The sequence below is a fragment of the Sardina pilchardus genome, chromosome 2 (genome assembly GCF_963854185.1).
Source record: "Sardina pilchardus chromosome 2, fSarPil1.1, whole genome shotgun sequence".
NCBI lineage: Eukaryota > Metazoa > Chordata > Actinopteri > Clupeiformes > Clupeidae > Sardina > Sardina pilchardus.
The window spans coordinates 33,101,368-33,122,474 of NC_084995.1; the positions used below are offsets into that span (position 1 = coordinate 33,101,368).

Sequence of the window (21,107 nt, forward strand, 5' to 3'; positions counted from 1 at the left end):
CTGCCTGGGGCCCCCCAACTGTCTGCACAGGCATTTATTCAACACCATATCCTGGGGGGGATAAGCACTCCGTCTTGTAGCTGGTCAGTCACGGTCTAGACTGCTAGCTGAGCTGCGAACCGATTGAAAGACTGTGGCGGTTCAAGCGCAGAGATAAGTTCAGGGACGCAGGGTGTAGCTGCAGGAAGAGAGGACAGAGCAGGCAGCCTCCGTCCGCGATGGAAGGTTACTTGATGCAGGAACATTTCAGGCTTTCGATCGGACGGGGCCCGCAGGCAAATCGTAAATTAGTACCACGTCTCCATCTGCCTCCCAGCCCTTCGTTCCCCAGGAGCGAGTCGGTCCAAGGATTTTACAACGCCTCCACTCTCTCTCACACATGTCCAGCCATGCACACTTCATAAATCGCCAGTGAATCTCCACATCAGCAAACACAGGTTGAAAAATAAACAAACGAACAACACAATGTAAGCAAAACATCTAGTCAGCCTCCCGGCAGACCCTCGAGTCTGTTCTTCCTCCTCCAAAGTAAATGAGCAGGCTTGAGAGTGCCGATGATTACAAAAGCCTGTCAGAATGATGATGACATGGTGCAAAACTGTCAACTGCACTGCACTTCAAATGCAAAGGAGAAAAAAAATAGGTGTTTTTTTTTTCTGCAGTGGCTGATGATGGTATCTGCTTCCGTTTCAAAGCTGTTCTAGTTCGGAGGAATGCATGCAACCTGGGCCAAGCCGCACGAGGAGAACCCAGTCCTCACTCTGGACCTGGCCCCTCTATCTGGGCAGATGTCAGGTTGTAGGGGACCACGCTGCGCCCACATGACAGGTCAGTCATAGCGAGTCATGTTTGACAGGAAACATGTCACCTGGGCACTCTGTGGGATGCCCATAGGTACGGACCCCCCAGTGGGCATCAGAGCGGGATGATGGGGCAGGGCAGGCTGCACATCTGCCCATGCAGCTGTGGGTCATCTGACTGCAGGCCCAAAGCCCTGGCAGCCTCTTGAGGCCGGGGGTACCAGCTCACAGTCGTAAATTACAGCTGGCGCTTTGATACGGCTGCCAATGCCATAGAACGGCTGTACATTGTTGCATAATCGCGGAGTGCGTTATCACAGGAGTAAATGAAAAGATTGAAAACAGTCCAGAAAAATAAAAAATAAAATAAAAAATAAACACTGACCTGTTTTCACTGAAATTTTACAGGTGGCGTTTGATCGAGATGGTGAATCCTTTGTTTAAAATGCCTGGAATCCATGACAACAACGGGGGGCCGTGTCGTTTCAAGGCCTTTCGCTGTTCCTCGCTACGCGCAGTAACATGCAAGAATGCCTAGAGTTCAGTCAGTGGTTAAAAACGTTTTTGAAGCATCTTCAGCGTCCCTAAAGAGTCAAGAGTGGTTTCCTAAACTTGGGAACATATTCATCAGGCACGGATGCTTTAAAACCACGGAAGAGAGTGTTTGGCTGAACTGACCACAGAGACCTAAACAGTGAGGAGTAAGACTGTGATTTCACTCTGAAGATGGATGAGCTGTTTTGGATGAAAAGAGGTCTCTTGAAAACACACGATTTGTCAAACTTAGGCAATAGTAGAGAATTGAAATCACTGCCTTTTGGAGAGAATGCTGAATGTTGCTTGGCTACAACTGATATATATTTTTTCCAACTCCACAGAGTAAGCTTGCAAGATATCCTCTCAAGACCAAGTGGAAATCAGGATTGTTCAGATGGTTAATAAACAAATCACTAGAATTTCCATTGACTGTCTTGGTAGGGAAGTCCTATTGTGACAATGATGGTGGCAGTGACAATATCTTTTTCCGAATTCAGCGCTTACAGATAGTCACTGAGCCTAATTATGATGTACAGAAAAATCCAGTAGGTTCTACTTAATATACAAATGTGATACAATAGGACTGGTTCTGTAGAAGCTGTCATAACACTAAACTTTATTGATTAAAACAATAGATACAAAACATCCTGTTAGTGCCATACACAAATAGTAATAGCAGAATAAAAAATGACTCTTACACTTCAGAACATGCTTATAATATAGTGATTGTTTTTTTACATTTCATATCACAATCTCTGCAAATTCCACTTGACACTCCCAAGGCTTCCACACTGACCAAAGCCTGAAAACATCTATCTTTCTTGGTGATTGAGCACTACCCAGTGGCAAAAGCCAATATTGCAACAATTCCCAAACAATGACAACAAAATATGGAAAAGTCCACCTTTTAGTGCCAGTCTTGATATTCTCTAAACAACCTGAAGGGAGAACCCCAACATTCTTAAGGCTCCATGACATTATGTGAAATATTAGTAAACGCTTGTCTTTTGTATATCAGTTCATATGTATTTCTTAGCTATTTACAGTTTTTCTCGATTGCTAACACACATTTTCTGAAAACATGCCTCATATTCTCAGAACTCTACACACAAATCCAAAACAACACACACAATGGGCAAAACTCCACAATTATCCTGCAAAATGACACTTTACCTTCAAAACAATGTAATTTCTCCTCAAAATCCTCTTTTGTTCTCAAGAGACACACACAAACCATCATATATCAAGACATTTATAAGCACCAGTTGAACACTGATGTGCTCAGTGTAAAACACTGCAATGAATTGAAAACACTTCTTCTCCATCCATTATAATGACTTGGGCCTTTTTTGTTCAGTGTTACACTACAAACAGTACTACAAACAGTAGATAAGCTGATACAGTAAGTTGATATGCGTACCCTATCAATATTTTGAAATATCTCATTGTTTTCTATTATTTTTCTTTGTATTTGCCGTAATGTTATGCCATTTTTTCTAGGACAATGCTCATGATTTCAGTTTCCTGTTCAGGAGACAGAAGCCCTTGTGTTGGTAATCTTTCGCCTGCCAAACAAATAGTAAAATACTGTAAACTGTGTAGGAATACCAAGTAGGATTACTTTCCCCAAATACTTGAAACATACTTTATTTTTACAGTCCTACAGAACAGCCCACAGGCAATACTGTACTACTGTGGTCATTGAGCTGTATTGTACTGTCCGGTACTGTACTGTATTGATACGCAGCACTGCAATGTTCTAGTGGCTCGGATCTCATCAGAGATTACGTTCCTTGGCCTCCCCATCCTCCTCCTCTTACAGTACTCTCACTCCTCTGGCTCTGCCTCTGCCTGTACTATACTGTAATACTAAAGCTCTGATTGCTAATTGTAAGACTGTGTGACAGGAGTTTGCCCCTCTGATGAGTCAGTGTGCATGGTAGGGCAGTTAGCTTTAGAATTTGAATGGCAGTGTGTTCTTTGTGAAAACAAGAGATTTTCTTCATGAAAATTGTGTCTAATGCACAGAATTGTGTGTAGTGTTTTGAAAACAGTGTGTTATAAAACTGCAATTTGAGTGTAAAACAGAAATTGTGCTTATAGTCCAGCAGAATTGGTTCAGGAGGTTGGTGCATGAGCTACATATTATGAGAATTGTGTCTCAAGAACCAGAAATTGTGTGTAAACAATTGAGAAAAACTGTAAGATCAAATGGGTCTGTATTCAAATTTCATTTGTTTTTAACATGGTGTGTGAATGAGAGAGATATGTCATTTGACAGGCCATTCATTCTTCATCATTAAAGCTCATTCTTCTATTGTTATAGGAGCTGACGCAAACTAAATACAGACGCAGCCATAGGCCAACCAAAACCATAGCAAAGCCCCAATGAAGGAAAATGTCATAAACCCCCTACTCCACCACCACCACCGCCACACACACACACACACACACACACACACACACACACACACACACATCCCGCCTCCCATGTAAGCAAACACGCACACAGAGAGAGAGAGAGACTTGATAAGCAGACAAGACACTAGAAGTAGGATATGAGAAGTAAAACATACCTGTCTCCACTTTGGAGTGGTCTGTCCTCTCTGTCACTTTCTCCTGACTGATGAGGTAATCCACAATGCGTACTCCGATGTGTGGCTCGGTGTGCTTCCACTCTACGATGACCAATGAGCTGCTGGGCTCATACGTGTGGGACAGCCTCAACCTGGGAGGAAGACAAAGAGTGATGCAGGACAATGCTTATACACACATCACACACATACACACACACTCACAGACACACACTCACAGACACACACAAACACACTCACAGACACACACGCACGTACGGATGTATGCACGCACGCACGCACACATCCACACACACATACACACACACACACACACATACACACACACATCCACGCACACAGATTCAAACACTAAAACTCAAATGATATAAAAATATCAATATGGGGCTCATTATCACAATAATCAGCACAACAACAAAGAAACGCATTAAATCTAAAATCATACTTTTCAGTTCCGTTGTTAAAATAGCTGCGTCATACATCTAATCTGAGCAGGGACTCAATTCCGCCCGCCTTCCTGACTAACGGCAGTGCGGATTACTGTGTGTGTGTGTGTGTGTGTGGGTGACTCACATGGGCTGGGGCAGCGGGGCACAGATTGGCAGGCCATCGGCCCCGAAGGCACTGGAGTCGCAGCGGCACCAGTCGTCAATGACGTCGCCCTTGCCAGAGCACCAGAGCATGCTCATCATGGCCTCCTGCAGGGCCTGTCAGGAGAGAAGAGAGAGAGAGAGAGAGAGAGAGAGAGAGAGAGAGAGAGAGAGAGAGAGAGGGGAGGAAGAGGAGCATGCAGATGTGCAGTCAGGTGGAGCTGAGGAGTCATGGACGACAGTCCCACTCAATCCCCCACCACAACCAGCCCACTGTGGAATAGTATGAATACTGAAGGGCTGTTTGACCTTGGAGGATCGAGGACTACAAACCCCACCGGTAGAATATCACCTTATGAAGCTCTATGGACAGACAGCAGGTACATTAAAGTTAAAGATTAAGTTTGTGTTAAAGTTGACTGGTCTGTAATGGACACTTTTATCCAAAAGCGACACAAATTCGCAGCGGCGACTGTCAAGCGGGCGGCATTACCTCTACTCCACCACGCCCGCACGAGGCCACTAGCTCTAGACGGGAGTGCTGATGAGATATAGAGGGAAACAAGCGGCTGCTCTCACCTGGAAGGTCTCGTTGTTGGAGACGAGCTCGTAGACGGGCGCGGCCTTGGTGACCTGGAGCAGGACGGGTTCGGCGGGACGTGCGGGCCCAGGGCTCATGTGGCAGAGGTGGCAGGACAGCGGGCACTGGCCCTGGCTGCTGCAGTCCATGCGCACCCCCGCCGCCATGCGCTTGGCACCCGAGTCCAGCAGGCTGGCGATGTAGGCCGGGTAGGTAAGTGTGCGCGGCTCCTTGTCACGCTCCTCCGACTCGTCTGATGGAGAGTTCCCTGGAGAAGGGGAGAGAGAGAGGGAGAGAGAGAGAGAGAGAGAGAGAGAGAGAGAGAGAGAGAGAGGGATGGTGAGAAAGAGAGGAGCTAAGCAAACGACGCCTTGTTAATAATTTAAGTGTCTAGATGTTTATTGATCACAAACAGGAACAGGCTTTCAAGAGGAACAGCCGAGTTGCAGTTAGGGCAGCAGACCTGTTCTTTTTACACAGACACAGACACACACACACACACACACACACACACACACACACACACACACACACACACACACACACACACACACACACACACACACACACACACACACACACACACACACACACACACACACACACACACACACACACACACACACACACACACACACACACACACACACACACACACACAGGAGACAAGGATACAGGAGGAAGCAGAATATTACATGAGGTCAGGCGCACAGTAGTGATGGGAATTGGGAAACTGGTAGGAGCCAGACTTGAACCAGGGACTCCAGCCCCAACATACAGTACAGTAGCATAACACCAACATCACATCTCAGTGGATGAGACCGTTTTAATTTGCCATTTATCACACTTTATGCGTTAAACATAGTAAAAGACAGGGGAACCATCAAGTCATATGAGAAAAAAATTTTCCCAACGAAGGAAATGTCCTCGAAGAAAAAAAAGACTTTGCCGCAGTCCTCAAATGACTACTTTAGAGTGTTTTATTTTCAGTATATTGTTCTCCCTTGAGCAATTGCAAGGACTTGCATCTTCAAAGAGTTGGTGAGACGTGTTGTGTAAAATGCAACTGTCTCTAAAGCGCACAGTAAGTTCTCCCTGTTTTCTCCTGTGAAAGTATCCGGAATACCATTAGCTCCCTCCCACTCTAGTGGGTACACAAGATCACAAGCAATTTCTGGAAGCTCAACAGCCAATTTGGGAATAACCCATTTTGCTGGCGCATGCTTTAATAAAATAAGACAAGTCTACGACTCTAATGAGTACAGGGGAAAAACAGCTACAGTGCACACAACACAGGATGCTCCAATGTGAACTTTAACACCATGGTGGAGAGAACAGAAGCCACCTCTTGACTTGAAGGAAACACAAAGTGACTGCAGACAGGGGACCCCTCTACTCCCTCAATGCCGCGACTGCAGAACATGAAGAGCGCAAATCCCGACCCGGGGCTGTCGGCTCGGCGCACGTCAATCTAGACGCCGGTGGGAGCCCAAAAATTCCCCCGCCGTCTCCTTCAACTTCCAATTTCCCAAATCACCTCGGAGCAGCATTTTTTAATTAAGCTCACTTAATTTGGTTGGAATCGTCGGGGATGTGCTCTCTCTCTGTGCCATTGCTATTCATGAAGTCTCAGTGTGGTTTTTTTTTGCCTATGGAATTGCTGGAGTGAGGTGAAGAGGGGAACGGGGCTGGGAGCCGGTATGTGCTGTGCCTGCCGACTCCTCTGCACCAGGAGTTGACGGGGGGGATGGAGGATGGTGGCAGACAGCACTCATAAGGGGACTGGGAGGGGGGGCGGGGGGCCCTAACGGGGGTCACACACATCTGGGCTGAGCTTTCTCTGATGGGAGAGCTGTTGGGTCTCATTCGGGAGAGAGAAACAAATAAAGGATACCCATTTAGTACTTCTGTCTTTGATGACAGTGAATTCATGAGAGAAGAGGATGATGGAAAGAAAAACACTTTTACATGAAGACACACACAAAGAGAGAAACTCTTTCAAGTTTAAAGCAAAGCCTCAATTTTTTTGTTTTTAATCATGAAATTGGACCCACAAAAAAATTAAAGTCTCATAATTCTGCTTTGATTATACAAATTGTTTGTTGTGTTTGTACATCTCTCAGTCTCAACTAGAAGATCTGATGAGGATGAATATTTTTCAGATTGTGCAGCACCACGTGGTTAGTATGTAGCGCCAAAACCATTTACTTTTGTTCTGCAGTGATTTGCTCAAAAAAGTCTGAAAGAGAAAGAAAGAAAGAAAGAAAGGAAGGAAGAAAGAAAGAAAGAAAGAAAGAAGCATCAAAACATGACGCTCCAGTCCTCTTTCACCATGCAACACTAGATGTTGCTCAAAGCCCTCTTTTCTGTTCACCCTCCTCTGTGTGCTGTAGCTGTCAGCTCCACACAATTCTGTTGGACTGAGCTATCCAGAGTGAGGACGACGCGAAACAGAATCGCTGGCCTTTGATGGAATTAATGTGACAATTCTCATTATATACAGTGGTAAATAAATCATAAGGAGGCAGCAGTGGAACAGAAAGACCTCTCAGGCCTATCAACACAGCCAAATGCTCGAAGGACTGATCTGAAAGCAGGAGAAGGAATCATGCGGCAGAGTTACAGTAGGTGGGCATCAAGGGATCACGGCGCTACCTCCTCAAACAGCGGAAAGCATCCGGGCACTTGGGTAAATCTCTGGGACAAGCCGCATCAGTTTGCGACCGACATGGCGTTTTTCAAAAGGCGCTCAAAAGACGCGCACCTCTACACAATATTATCATAAATACTGTCAGGCGCCCCAGAACGCCTGCTCTCCAGAGCATTCGCACCGTGCCGTCTGCATGAACAAACAGCTCACGCATGTGTGCCTATCTGTGTGTGTATGTGTGTGTATGTGTGTGTGTGTGTGTGTGTGTGTGTGTATGTGTGTGTGTAAATGCAAACAGGCCCGAGCAGCAGCTCTGCTGATGAGTTTCTGAATTTGGCATAGGCTTCAAACGTAGCTCGGTGATCTGATTTTTCTTTTTTTTTTTTCTTTTCAGTCTGTGACTGTTTCCATGGAGACATCAGCTAAAGACAAAGGTTGGGGTGGCTTGGCGCTCCGCAGGTCTGGCGCGGCTGATGTTCCGACATGGACTCTAATAAAGAGGGCTGCGGCGGAGTCACGCCGCCGCTCGTCCCGCGAGGCCTCCCCGGCGCTCCCCGGTGGCCGCCGAGTGCTCCTTTCAATCGCGGTCTCGTCGATTTAGTCCTCCGGTGTGTGTGTGGGGTGTGTCAAGGTTTTACTGACACCTCCCCCCTAAACACTACACACACACACACACACACACACCACACACTACCCCACTGCACAGCGCCTTAATGAAAACCTGCAGCGGTGTCTCTCGGCGGCCTGTTTCAGGTGAGACTGACGGCGTTTATTGACCTGTGATTGCACCTGCCCGGAGACACAAAGCGCGGTGACATCTTGTTTGTGGGCGCTCTCGAGGATAAGCTCATTTCGGCAGCACGCTCATTCTCCCGGTGTTCAAATAGCACGGCGAGTCTCCCCGCCAAGGCAGAGCAATGAAAGCCGACCTGCGCAAGTCCTGTGGTGTAAACACAAGACAATTTGCTAAGGATTTGCTCTGAACTGAACCATTTAGCCAAGGTCTCCCAGGAGGCTGAAGAATGTATTGAGTCGAGTTGGGATATCAATCTAAATATAACTGAATAATAGCAGTGTTTGAAACGGTCCCTGAAGACCGACTTGAGGGTTATTCCTCTGAAAGCCAACGAGTGGAATTACAAATGAAATCAGGTAGAGCTAAACTGCATAACAGCCAAATGAAAAAGTTACTTTTCAATACAGCCCTGTCTATTAGCACACCCTGACTGTAAAGCCGCTAAATTGCCAAACAGCCAAATGAAAAAAGTTACTTTTCAATCTTGTCCTGGCGATAAATACGCTCTGAAGTTACACAATAATCAGGATAACCTTGTCCCGACAACTATTGAAAGCACAAACACATAAACACAGGTGAAAGACATTCCCGTAGTAAACAGGACGAATTTGTTGTGGTGGTGGGTGATAGCGCTACACATCTTCATCTTGGGCTTTGTCGGGGGTTTGCATATATAGGATTACGGCATCAATATACCAAGGCAAGCCACGACAGCAGAATAGGCGCCCCACAGCAACAGCGTTATAATCAAATGTTTCCAGAGCGCTGTTAGTATCCATGGGAGTTGCTAGGGGGATGGCAACAGTGGGGGGCTCTGCCAACCAGGTGCTGTTTTGCTGGCCTTATCTGGCCACACGAGGCAGACAGCTGGTTCTCCTTTCATGGAGAGATTACACACTAATGGTGTTGTTATACCCCCAAACACACACACACACGCACACACACACACACACACACACACACACACACACACACACACACACACCTCTGATGTCATTTACACTTTTAGGGAGCACAGTGACCTTCCCGCATAGCTCAAAACTCTCCGTAATTGAAGGCGTTTGAAGCACCAAAGAGGGATTTGGAGGGTGTGAAAAGTGAAAGTTTAAGAAAAAGTTGTGTTGGGGAGTTGTGATACATCAGAGACATCACCATTTAAAATTCACATACATCACCATTATTGCACTAGCAAACTTGATACATCTATATGAGACTATTTTTGATCAGTTTATGCACATCTAAGATGTTTCCATTCAGTTCCCTCTGAGAAAAAGTTTTTGCCGAGAAGGAGAAAAATCCATTTGTGAGGTTCAATTCTTACATTCTCCCATTCCTACAATTCTCACAAGAAAGCACTTGTTTCCCCTCAAGTTTCTTTGACTCTTTTTCAGAACTAGTTTTAATTGTGTTTCACTTGCCAGAAAGAATGCACTTGGAATCTTTTGTTGACATTTAATTCTGTATAATCACAGGGACAGGGGAATTTGCTGAGATAAAATTCCCTGTGATTTCTGCATAAATCATGTATGCCTCTCTGCTCGGGCTCGATCCACTGCTTCTGTGCTTTACCCTTCGCTCGTTATTCCACATTCAGCTGAACCCCCCCTCTTGACAATGACAAACAAATTAAGCCCCTGCTGCTGTTTCAAAAAGCACACACGGATACGATTGAGAGACAGTACTCCTTCAGCGAGCAGCGGCGTACGGCGGGGGGTTGTGGCAGAGGCTCCTGTCGCACGGTGCAATGCCACGCCCGCACTTCTTCAGGTAGCGCCGGGCCTCCGCGTCGGAAGAATGAAAGATTAATTATAAAAGAGGGGAAGCCACCGGGGTCCTGTCTGCGCTGACCTCTAAAATGAGTAATAGAGGCTGAGCGCCATCAGGTCCTTGTCTGTAGTCCCCATTCTGTCACACACACACACGCACGCACACACACACACACACACACACACGCACACACACACACACACACACACACACACACACACATAAACACACACACACACACACACACACACACACACACACACACACACACACACAGACACACACACACACACACACACGCACGCACATACGCACGCACACACACACACACACACACACACACACACACACACAGGTCACCCCCGTGTTGATATAGCAACTGGCCAGGTCCCACTCATTCTCAATCTTCACCAAGGCCGACAGCGTGGTTCCGTCCATCACAGCTAGACGCCCACATTCCCACAGGTTCGTGGAGGGACAGAACAACGTCCTGGAAGGGGGGGACGAGGAGCAGGAGGAGCAAAGACTCACTCCCTCGGCCTGCAAGAAAACCTGCAGGTACACACAACCTGGAGGCCCCTCCCAGCGGATCCCGTTCCGAGTTAAATTCGTCTTAAGCGTTATGGGCAGACAGGCGTCAATGCGTCTCGCGAGGATGAGCTCTGACAGAAAGCAGCATGCGGAGGCAATGACGGATGATGCCGAGTGACAGCTGGCGCTTGCGCTTATGACATTCTCCAGCTCCGTCGCCGATGACCCGTGCTCATAAAGACTGTGCGCACACACACACACACACACACACACCAAGGGCACATTATTGACCGAGCCTTATGGCGCCTGCTACCACGCAGGGCAGTGGCTAACAACAGGGGTTTTGGAGTGATTCATCAAATGGGAGAAATACATGTAATTAAGAAGATCATTTCATTATTTAAAAAGAGGTAGCGTCCGGTAATTAGCTTGTGACATGTGAATGGCTCATTAGAGTGAGAGGAGAGGGTGGACAAAAGCCGTCCTTTACACCGTAGGCCTGAGACATTTAAATGACCCTGCAGCAATACTCTCTCCCAGCGGATTGTACGAACAAAGCATCCATCACACCATGTCCAGACTCATAGAGATAATAAAAAAATAAAAAAATACCACCGGGAGAGGAAGATGTTACACGTGACCTCATTCTTTTTTTTTTTTCAGTGGGAAGGGACAGTAAATGAGCTGTGTAATATGTTTTTAATTGAAGCTGTAGCCGAAGCCCCACTCGGGCTAATGTAGATATATAGTATCTGCTGAGAGCCTAATTATACATTTCAAAGTGTGATGATTAAATTGTTTGTAAAGCTACACCTCATTCTCTCCTCCCTCTCCCTGTTGCACGACGATAAGCTGTGTGTTAAGATAACAGACTCCTGTTTATCTAGCTGTTTAGGTAGAAACGCTCTTCAAATGTGATCCCCAGAATACTGAAAGCCAACAACATTCGACTTGCTAAATATATCGGAATTGTACTCCAAATATTTACTGCCACTTTAAGTGCTGCGCATGGCTGTCGACTGTTTTGTCAACTATACCCTGGGCAGAGGGATCAATAAAAGCCCAATCTCCATGTTTGCTTGTTGACACGTTGGCACCCTGAAAATCATACCAATTCGCCAGTGTCAGCAAAAAAACAAAAGTGAACAAACGTGGTTGCCATAATTATTTGTTTTTTCCCCCCCTCCTTTAGCCATGAGCTGGCCAGCCGACGCAGTGGGACAACATACACAGGCTCACTTCTGCTGATTGAGTCATTAGCGAAACCTGCTGAGGAACTGCGATGGTGTTTTAACATTTGTTTTTGTTTATTATTATGCCTTTCCTTCCTCCGTTCTCTCCTTGTTTCTGATTGCCTTCAACTTGGCTGGAGTGTTGCCATTTCAAATGTGAAATTAATGAGATGGTGATTATACAGGTGTGATGGCTGATTAAAATGCAGTCATAATAAACAGAATTGGGGGACGAAGCTATTATTTATCAGATCATCAAAAATGGTGTCCAATGCAAAAAAAAAAGAGTAGAAAAGAGCAAAACCCTGAGACCTTGATCGGTCTACTTGCAACCGAAATGTCTGAGCAGAGAGAGGGGACATAAATGCCTCTTTTGTTTACTTTAAAAGAAAATGGCACTGCAAAGAGATTGCCTGTAGTATTCAAGGCTAGCTATGCACCGAGATCGATTTAGCTCACTGAAATCCGTGTGAACATCAGCAGATTGTATTTATTTCACAGGGCTTAAGAGCCTTTGAGGCTCCTATGTGCTTTCCATCTATCTCACAGAAGAAAGAAAGACATGAAAAAACATTTTCAGCATTTCACAGAAGTTGGGGGAAAAAAACATGGCGAAAAAAAAGTAGCATTCAGACCGAGATCTTTTGTACTGACACATATCCATGAACTATATGCTACAGTCATGCTTGAGCGTGGAATGCTGGACTGTGCTTGCAGCAGACCTGTTTTTTTCCTGTCTCTGTATAGCAACCTTTGATGTGGAGCTGAGGCCATCTACTTGCGAATCTTCCTTAAGGTTATCATATCTCTTTCAATGGACTGTGAGCCTACTGTAATGGCTTATGCCTTCTGCAGCTGTCCAACTGAGTTCCAGATTCTTAAAGAGAAAGTTGAGAGAAGATAAAACGGCCACTGCGTGCAGTCTCTCGCCCCCGCCCCCCCCCCCCCCCTCTCTCTCTCTCTCCACAGGGTAAATGAGTCAACATTCTCAGAAAACACAAACCTTTGGCCATTTGTGTCACGCTGTCAGACTGCAGCAGAGTACATAGCTATAGATAAATTGCAGTGCTTGAGTGCAACAGATGAAGTATTTTTTCCTCCTCTTATAAAGAAACACATTTAAGTAGTGTCCAGATGAAACAATTTCCTGTGAAGCAGGAACCCATAGTAACTGTAGTTGACTAATTAAGGGAGAGCTGTCATTTGATTTTTATTCAAATCTAGTACAGTATCAAGTTCAACAACCTTAGGCTGATCTGCCATGAATGAGGAAGCAACATCATAACTGGAAATCCGCCTTGATGAGAGAACAGACAGATTGCATTCTCAATTGAATCTTTGTGCTTAAAAAGCGTAGTGAAATGTAATGCAATTGCCGGGGTTGCTATTGCATTGCCGTCAGAATAAATATGCAGAAAAACATGGCGATATGCAATGCAATTAATTACATTTTCATGCAATTTCATGAAAGCAATTCAAATTGAATTGAAAAGATTGCATTATCATTTTGCATATTGCATGACTGCATATTGCTAAATATATTTCTGAATTGCATGACCAAATTGCACATTGAATTAGAAGAAAACCCTCATTTTAGACGTCTAAGCTCAGCTAGAACTATTCGAAGCAAAAGCACTTGTAAATAACATGCCAAATTGCTCACTCTCCCTCTCCTGATCCATCTTGGCCTTTACTTTTCTCCCCAACACAAAGGCTCATTGCCATTCTGAGGGCCTGTCTATTCGTCTGTGTTTTTGGCACAGCAGCAGGTTTCAAACAAGTGTGTATAGGGAGTGTGTACTTTAGTGCAGGAGCGTGTACGTGTGTGTGTGTGTGTGTGCGCGTGCGTTTGTGTGTGTGTGTTTGTTTGTGTGTGTATGTGTGTGTGGTGTCTACAGCATATGTGTGTGTGTGTGTGTTTGTGTGAGTGTTTGTCTCTCTCTCTCTCTCTCTCTCTGTGTGTGTGTGTGCGTGTGTGTGTGTGTGTGTGTGTGTGTGTGTGTGTGTGCATGGAGACACTGGACTGTCCTGGGTTGCTTGGGTCATCCGCGGTGGCGCTGATCCGGAAGAGCGCCCTCCGTGGGCCGGGGTCAGTCATGGGTCACCTCCCTCCAGAGACGACCTGCTCCATCTCCCTCCCCCCACATGCCCAGCACAGTGTCAGATGGAACATGCTAACCTTTCCTCTTTGCACCTATCCCACTCCACAACACGCACACACACAAAGCATGCATGCATGCATTCACACTACGCGCGCACACACACACACACACACACACACACACACACACACACACAGACACACAGACACACAGACACACACACACACACACACACACACACACACACACACACACACACACAGACTCCAAGGAAAGGCAGGACAGAATCTCTCTGAGAGCATTAAATTAAATGTGGGAGTTCTGAAATATGTCAACATTACATGAATCCTTGTTTAAATATTAATTTCATGCCCAGGTCTATTATTACCCTACACACTATGATGTCTCTTTCCTTTGTGCTGCTTATGATGTGTTCCAGATGTAGTTTGTGCATGCAGATGTTAGCGTACCCAAGCTGAGACACCCTGGCCATCAAATTTGATTAGATCATCAAGCGACACCACACTGTGTGTTCCTTCCTCCGTACCAATCAAAGTCATGTGATCATTGGAGGTAATGATTCCAAATACAATGCCAGCACAAGCAAGCTCCAACATAATTGCAAATGTAGGCTGGTACTGATGCTACAGTTTGCAAGCCTGTGTGTCTTTAAAATGTTTCAGAAAGTGCACACACATCCAACCTAGTATAGGACAGGTAAAATAGACCTGACGACCACCAACACCTGACGAAGACCCACATTGGTCCAAACGTGTATCGCATCACATCGGAAGCAGCAGCAACAGTGTGCTGGCATCTTTCTTTTCATCATGTCTTTAGAATGTTCTCAAAAGTACTGACAAAAGAACCCCAGCAACACTGAGTGCATGTGAGAGCGAGAGCTCCATTATCAAGCCACAGTACAGTAAGATCTATAGACAGCACGTTAACAGCATTAGAGAGGTGTAAGATTCACACCTCCCACTTCAGCTGCACTGCACTCATTCTGTCACTGATCAATTCCAGCGCCGCGCTGCTATTTCCCACCCACTTTGACGGGGAGCAAAATGGTGCTGTCTCCTTGTTGCCCCATGGGGGAGGCAATCACGCAGACAGTCTCTGATTCACCGGGGCAAGCTGCAAAGGAGGAGAACGTTCGCGGGCCTTCGTCTGACCAAATATGCACTCCCACACGTTGGAGGAGGGAGGAAGAGGAGGAGGAGGAGGAGGAGGAGGAGGAGTTGGCCTAGTCAGTGTCATGGATAGGAAAAGAACACGGCTTGAAGTCTGATTAGCGCACATGATGCTAACAGAGGGGGTGTGCAACAAGGAATGGAGGACAGCTGGAGGGAAAGCTAGTGCTGAGAGGCGTGTCGTCAGGATGTCTGCATTTCAACCTGGACACTTTTGACCGTGGCGGCCCCGCGGCTGAACGCCCTCGTGACACCCCCCACCCACCCCCCACCACCTCCATCACCACCCACCCCTTCCTTCCCATCTCTCTCCCCTGAGATGTAATTAACAAAGGAACGACTGCGAAACATACTGCCGAAAGGCCTCTTTGTCTCTGCCACGACTAAAATGCGTTAATCACTTTTTTTTTCTCATTACGAGAAAATTACTCTAGCATAAAGAGAGAGAAAGCAAGGGAGAGAAAGGAGAGCAGAGAGAGAGAGAGAGAGAGAGAAAGAGAGAGAGAGAAGGAAAGGTGTGATCCCCAAAAAATGAGATCACATTGATATGTGCGCTACCTGCCTGGTGTCCTGTGGTGTGGTGCGGAGCGGTGCGGTGTGGTGTGGTGCGGTGCGGTGTGGTGCGGTGTGGTGCGCAGCGGCATATCTGAGCGTTTTGGGCCCCCTCCTCCACATGAACTCTCTATAGTCCTTATTAGTCTTTATCAAAACGCATCTCTAATTTAGCTAAATCCATTCCACTGATGCATTTTAATGACTGTTTTAAAGTGGCGAGGAGAGTGTCTTTGCCACTGCATAATGCAGCTCTTTGAGGCAAAGCTATGTCATGCTTCATTTTCTAATTGGCCCCAAAAAAATGACACACTTTTATTGATTCCCGGTGTGTTGGAGTTCCGCGGGGCTTAAGGCAAGTTATCTCCCCACCTGGATTCACAAATGGGAACTGCAGCCCTGTTTCCCGCCGAGTCCATTTTCTACGGTCCCATACCTCCACCACATCATTACACAGGCGCCCTTTCATTGGGCTTCAGCACATTCACTGTCGTCCACGGGGGGAGTCAAGAATAGCTGCGAAAAATGGCATCACATCTGAAAGGGCTGGCGTAGGCTCAACATTTAACTAATCAAAACATAATTACGGCAACTCATTGTAAGACCAAATCATGCTTCTTTTTGCAAGTCAACACCTGAGCTGACCCTGCTGAGCGACTCTCCGCTCGCTGCTGGTAGGCAGGCCTGGAAAACAGTCCTGTTTTATTCATGCCAGACTATCAGCCCAGCACAAGCAGGGTTTGGGAGCAACACACTGGTTGGCCGAGGCTACCAGAGCGCAACGGAATAACAAATCAACCTGATTGAGGATACTTCAAGTAAAAGGGAAGATTTCTTATGACACAGGATGCCAGAGGAACAACCACCAAACCGACATAGGGAAATAAATGGCATTGCTGCGATGGCCAAAACCAGAAGTTGGGACTGCTAGCCGACTGGCCTGACCAAGTGGCTGACAAGCAACCAAGTGTGGAGGGAGAGACTGTACAAAGCACTGTAATATAAGGCTGATTGGACGCCTTTCTCCCTCCCACCCCAGTAATTCGATGCCCTTTCAATTCTGATTTATTCAGATTCTACCTCCTCAGAAGGCTCATAAACGGAGTGTCCTTGCTCAGAATCGACCGATTAAATCCAAGAATCAATGCTATCTATTTCAGACCAAGCTGTAATTATGTGGTGGCTGCTGTACATTGAAGTCAGAATTGAGCATAGGCACTCATACAAGGCCAGGCTATGGTCTTCATTTCTTTGCCTCTAGATGGTGCCTTTTTTGAATCCGACCATACCAGAAGATAGTGAACTATTTGAACCTTTCTTTGTACGTCAGCTCTCTCATGTGCTCCCCCCCCCCCCCTTTTTAAGAAGGCTTGTGGAAAATAACTCATCTGTATATTTCAGAATGCTTTTGGTTGTGTCTGAAGGCCGGATTTCGCCTCAGGTGATGGCATGGCAACCTGGCAACGGGGAGGGAAAACAAATCGATAAGGAGTCAAGTTTACGGGTGGCGCCGTGGTCCAGCTGCTCGGGCAGCATGAAATTCCTGACGGTTTTCTTTTTTTTTTTTTATGGACTCTGCCTCGCAAGTCTCCGTGTCATTCCCAGTCAGACAGAGAAGCGTGCACCGAAGCGAAGAACATTTGGCACCTAAACAAGCATGTTTATATATCAGTAAGCGAATTTCACCGCCATCACACATTAAAGACACAACCCTTTGCTCTCGCTGCATCTGTCGACGGAAAAGCATCAAAGAATTCTGTAACACCAGTCAAAATAGCAGACGCCATGTCCAAATACTTTAATGTTCCGCCCGAAATCATCCTATTAGCACTGTGATACGAGCAAAGGAAATCGTAGCCTCGCATTCACCTCCCATTTCACATCTCCAGCGCATGTAGCATATCTGCTGTGGTCTGTTTAGAACAAACAATGAGCAAAACAACTAGGAACAAGAGGAGCGTTTCTAATGCTCACCGTCAGCGGGATCAAGGGCTAGAGTTATTTCTGTGCAAATCAGCTTCCGCTTCCTTCTGTATTTCCGTTTTATTTATACTTTTTTTTTTTTCCATTTTGAGCTCTTCGCAGCTTTATTGTCTGAACCGATCTCCATCAAAGTGGCTAATGAGTTCCATTGGAACTCATTTCAAGAGGTGATTAGATTCCAGTAATAAATTATGTGTGTACTCAGCAGGATATTATCCTCTGATGGCGGCTCTCCATGTAGCAGCACCACCGCCGTGCTCTCAGGATGTCATCTTCATTACCTTAAGTTTCAGCGGCACAGGGCAGCCTAGTGCAGGGCTATTGCATGCTTGCGTTGTCTGTTCTACAACATCTCTCTCCCTCTCTCTTTCTTTCTCTCTCTTTCTTTCTCTCTCTCCCTCTCTCACAAACACACAAATACAACACACACTAATGCCTTTCTTGCAGGGATCATTTCTCTTGTTTAGTGTATTTTGTACACTTGAGCAGAGGGACATTATTTGAAAAAAAAAAGATAGAAAACGGAAACGTTTCTTGATAGTGGCACAAAATGAGAATTTAAAGGAGTTTCGCTACACAGTGAGTGCTTATAGTATCTTGCATTTTGTTTTTGCACTTACAGCGCCCTCAACTTCATTTGCATTGCTTCGTTCAAGTGCTTATTGCAAGGTTGCTGCTCGCACTTCTGTTTATGTTTAGCACTTATTTTGTCACATAGGCTATGGCATCACATATGACATCATATATGGTTAATTGAGTTTTTCTATACGATCTGCGTTGTTGACCATGTATGTCCCGCCCCTCCCTCGATTTTAATTGGCAAACAAGAGAGAAGTGACACTGATGAGCCCAGTGCTTTCCACAATTCTTTGCCAAGGGCGTTCTTCTGCTGAGGGCGCTGAGTGCTATGAACGCTAAACTTCATAGGATTTGACACTGCCAGCGTGACTCCCCTTAAAAAAACCACGCACTTGGTGAACCCAGACCCTAATTCTCCTTAGGGTCATTGTTTTGTTCAGACTGAAATCTAGTTGTTATGTGATGTTGATTAATGATATTTGGCTCTCCAGGATTATCCACAGACGCCGTTATATGCTGATTAGCGTAATTGCAAAATAACTAAAAGCAATGATCTATTATGTTATTTCACACCTCTAGCAAATATCTGGCTAAATAGCGAGTTAATTAGAATGACAAAGCCTCTCATAATATAACACTACATATTAATAGAATGACTATATGTATTTCTGTAATTGTATAAAACAAATAAATGGATTGACTGCATCACCCTATTCAGACAATCTGGGGAAGAGTAAATGAAAGTGAATAAAATTATGAGAATCGTTTAAAGTAATACGGAAGCCCTGAACCGCAAGTGAAGAATTTTTTTTTTGAGATGTTATCTTGTTATTTCGAGATCATATCTCGTTATTTCAAGATAATATCTCATTATTTCCAGATAATACACACAAAAAAAAATCTTCACATTTTTGATCTCCCTCTGTCATGGCTACAGTGAGCTAGGTAGTCATGACACAAGTCTACTCATTTGTTAACTAAAAGTTTTAAAAATCAATATATAAACTGTGGTTAGTTGGGAAATTATGATGATTAATTAAAAATTACCGCAATAAATATAAAAGTAAGCAATATAAACGTTTCTCCTGAACCGCAGAAACATTTTAGCAGCACCTTTCTTGTTTATTTTGAAGTGAAATGCAGAATTCATTAGCCTACACTTTCCACATGTAAGGTGTCCTTGTGACTTATTGCTGAACATGAGAGCTTGTGCTTAAAATGTTCCTGACTGCTGTGCTCTCTGCCTTTTATCTGTAAAATGACTTTTCCATTTAAGCTCAGGTGGTGAGCTGGCCTTGACCGAGGCAGCTGTTCTAAGGATGCCAATAAGCTCAGCGAGAACCCAAGAGTTCTGTGCGGTGTCCCTGCCTCACCACATGGGCACCTGGCTACACCACAGACATCCTGCTACCTGCCCGTGGAGGTTGCACGACTCAAACATCATTTGGACTCCCAATATAGGCTTGCTATAATAACAACCACTCCACAATAACCACCAAATACATGTCTGGCAATACCATGGCTACACTGACAGGCCTGGCTTTTAAGAAAGTGTCCAGGTATAGCTGGAGTGTTATTTAGTTATTTAGTGAGTCTAGTCCTGGTGAGCTGGGGGGGGGGGGGGGGGGTGATATTTACTGGCTGATTTGATGCCCCTTGTGTGGCGGAAGGGAAGGAGGGAATTGAGTTATAATTAGGCAAGATTGACAGCTTCTCTGAGGTAATTAGGCACGGGCTGATGGAACTCCCAGGTGGCAGACTGGGAAATGTGTGGCAGCTTGTGGTGCTGGCAGGAATTAAAATGGTGGTGAAGGCAAGGATGGAAGAAAGTGCCTTCCTAGACTTATTTGTTTCCTTATTCCTTTGTTACATGTACTGTAAGTGACCTTACAAGCAATCTCGCTCCAATAAGCCCAGGCATACGATGAAACAATTGTTTGGCCTGGCACTATGCATCCAATTATTGTGTCTTTATGCCATTAGGAAACTGATCCATCCATCTGCCTGACCGCGATTCATTACTAATTGGTTTTGAAAGGAGATAGATAGTCTTTCAATCTTGTTCACTGCTCCTAAGGACATGACTGCTTTTGACTCCGTAAGATCTGATGTCCACATGGATTTCTGAAGATAAAGTTATAGTATGCCAGAGCAACATGCTTTGCTTGTTGATGAAATACTGAAATAAAATAATATTCTTCATTGGCTTTCAAACCACTGTATCTATTCATGTATGTATTCATTATCATTCATTCATTCCAAAAGCTGATACATAGTGCCTAGGTAGCAATGGGACATGGGATGATGGCATGGCTTGGGAAATGGACGAGTCGTGCATGATGGCTTGTACACAGGCAAGTGAGCAATCTAGATAGAACTCATAATGGTTATTGCAAGGCATACAACCATCTTAAAACCATGTGCTTTGTTTTTTTCCCCTTATTACTGCAATCATCTGATATGGCTTGATGAGAGGGAGATGATACTTAAATTGAATGGATTGACGCAGTGCAAAAGAGAAGCACTCAAGCCATATACAGGTAGGTTATCTCCACTTCGCATCACAGAGGGTTTAATGAAGCAATCTTTGAGTTCTTGCTACGTGATACAATCATCACAGG

General features: G+C 45.3%; 1 protein-coding gene across 1 annotated transcript in view; it reads right to left on the minus strand.

The window, feature by feature from the left end:
- Positions 1–21,107, minus strand: part of astn1 (astrotactin 1) — a 129,869-nt gene that overhangs the window by 25,811 nt on the left and 82,951 nt on the right. Inside the window, exons 14-16 of the mRNA XM_062527657.1 lie at positions 5,101–5,369; positions 4,505–4,638; positions 3,914–4,065 (exon numbers count right to left, since the gene is read on the minus strand). Of these exons, the coding sequence (XP_062383641.1) occupies positions 3,914–4,065; positions 4,505–4,638; positions 5,101–5,369 (555 nt within the window). The remainder of the gene's footprint in view (positions 1–3,913; positions 4,066–4,504; positions 4,639–5,100; positions 5,370–21,107) is intronic.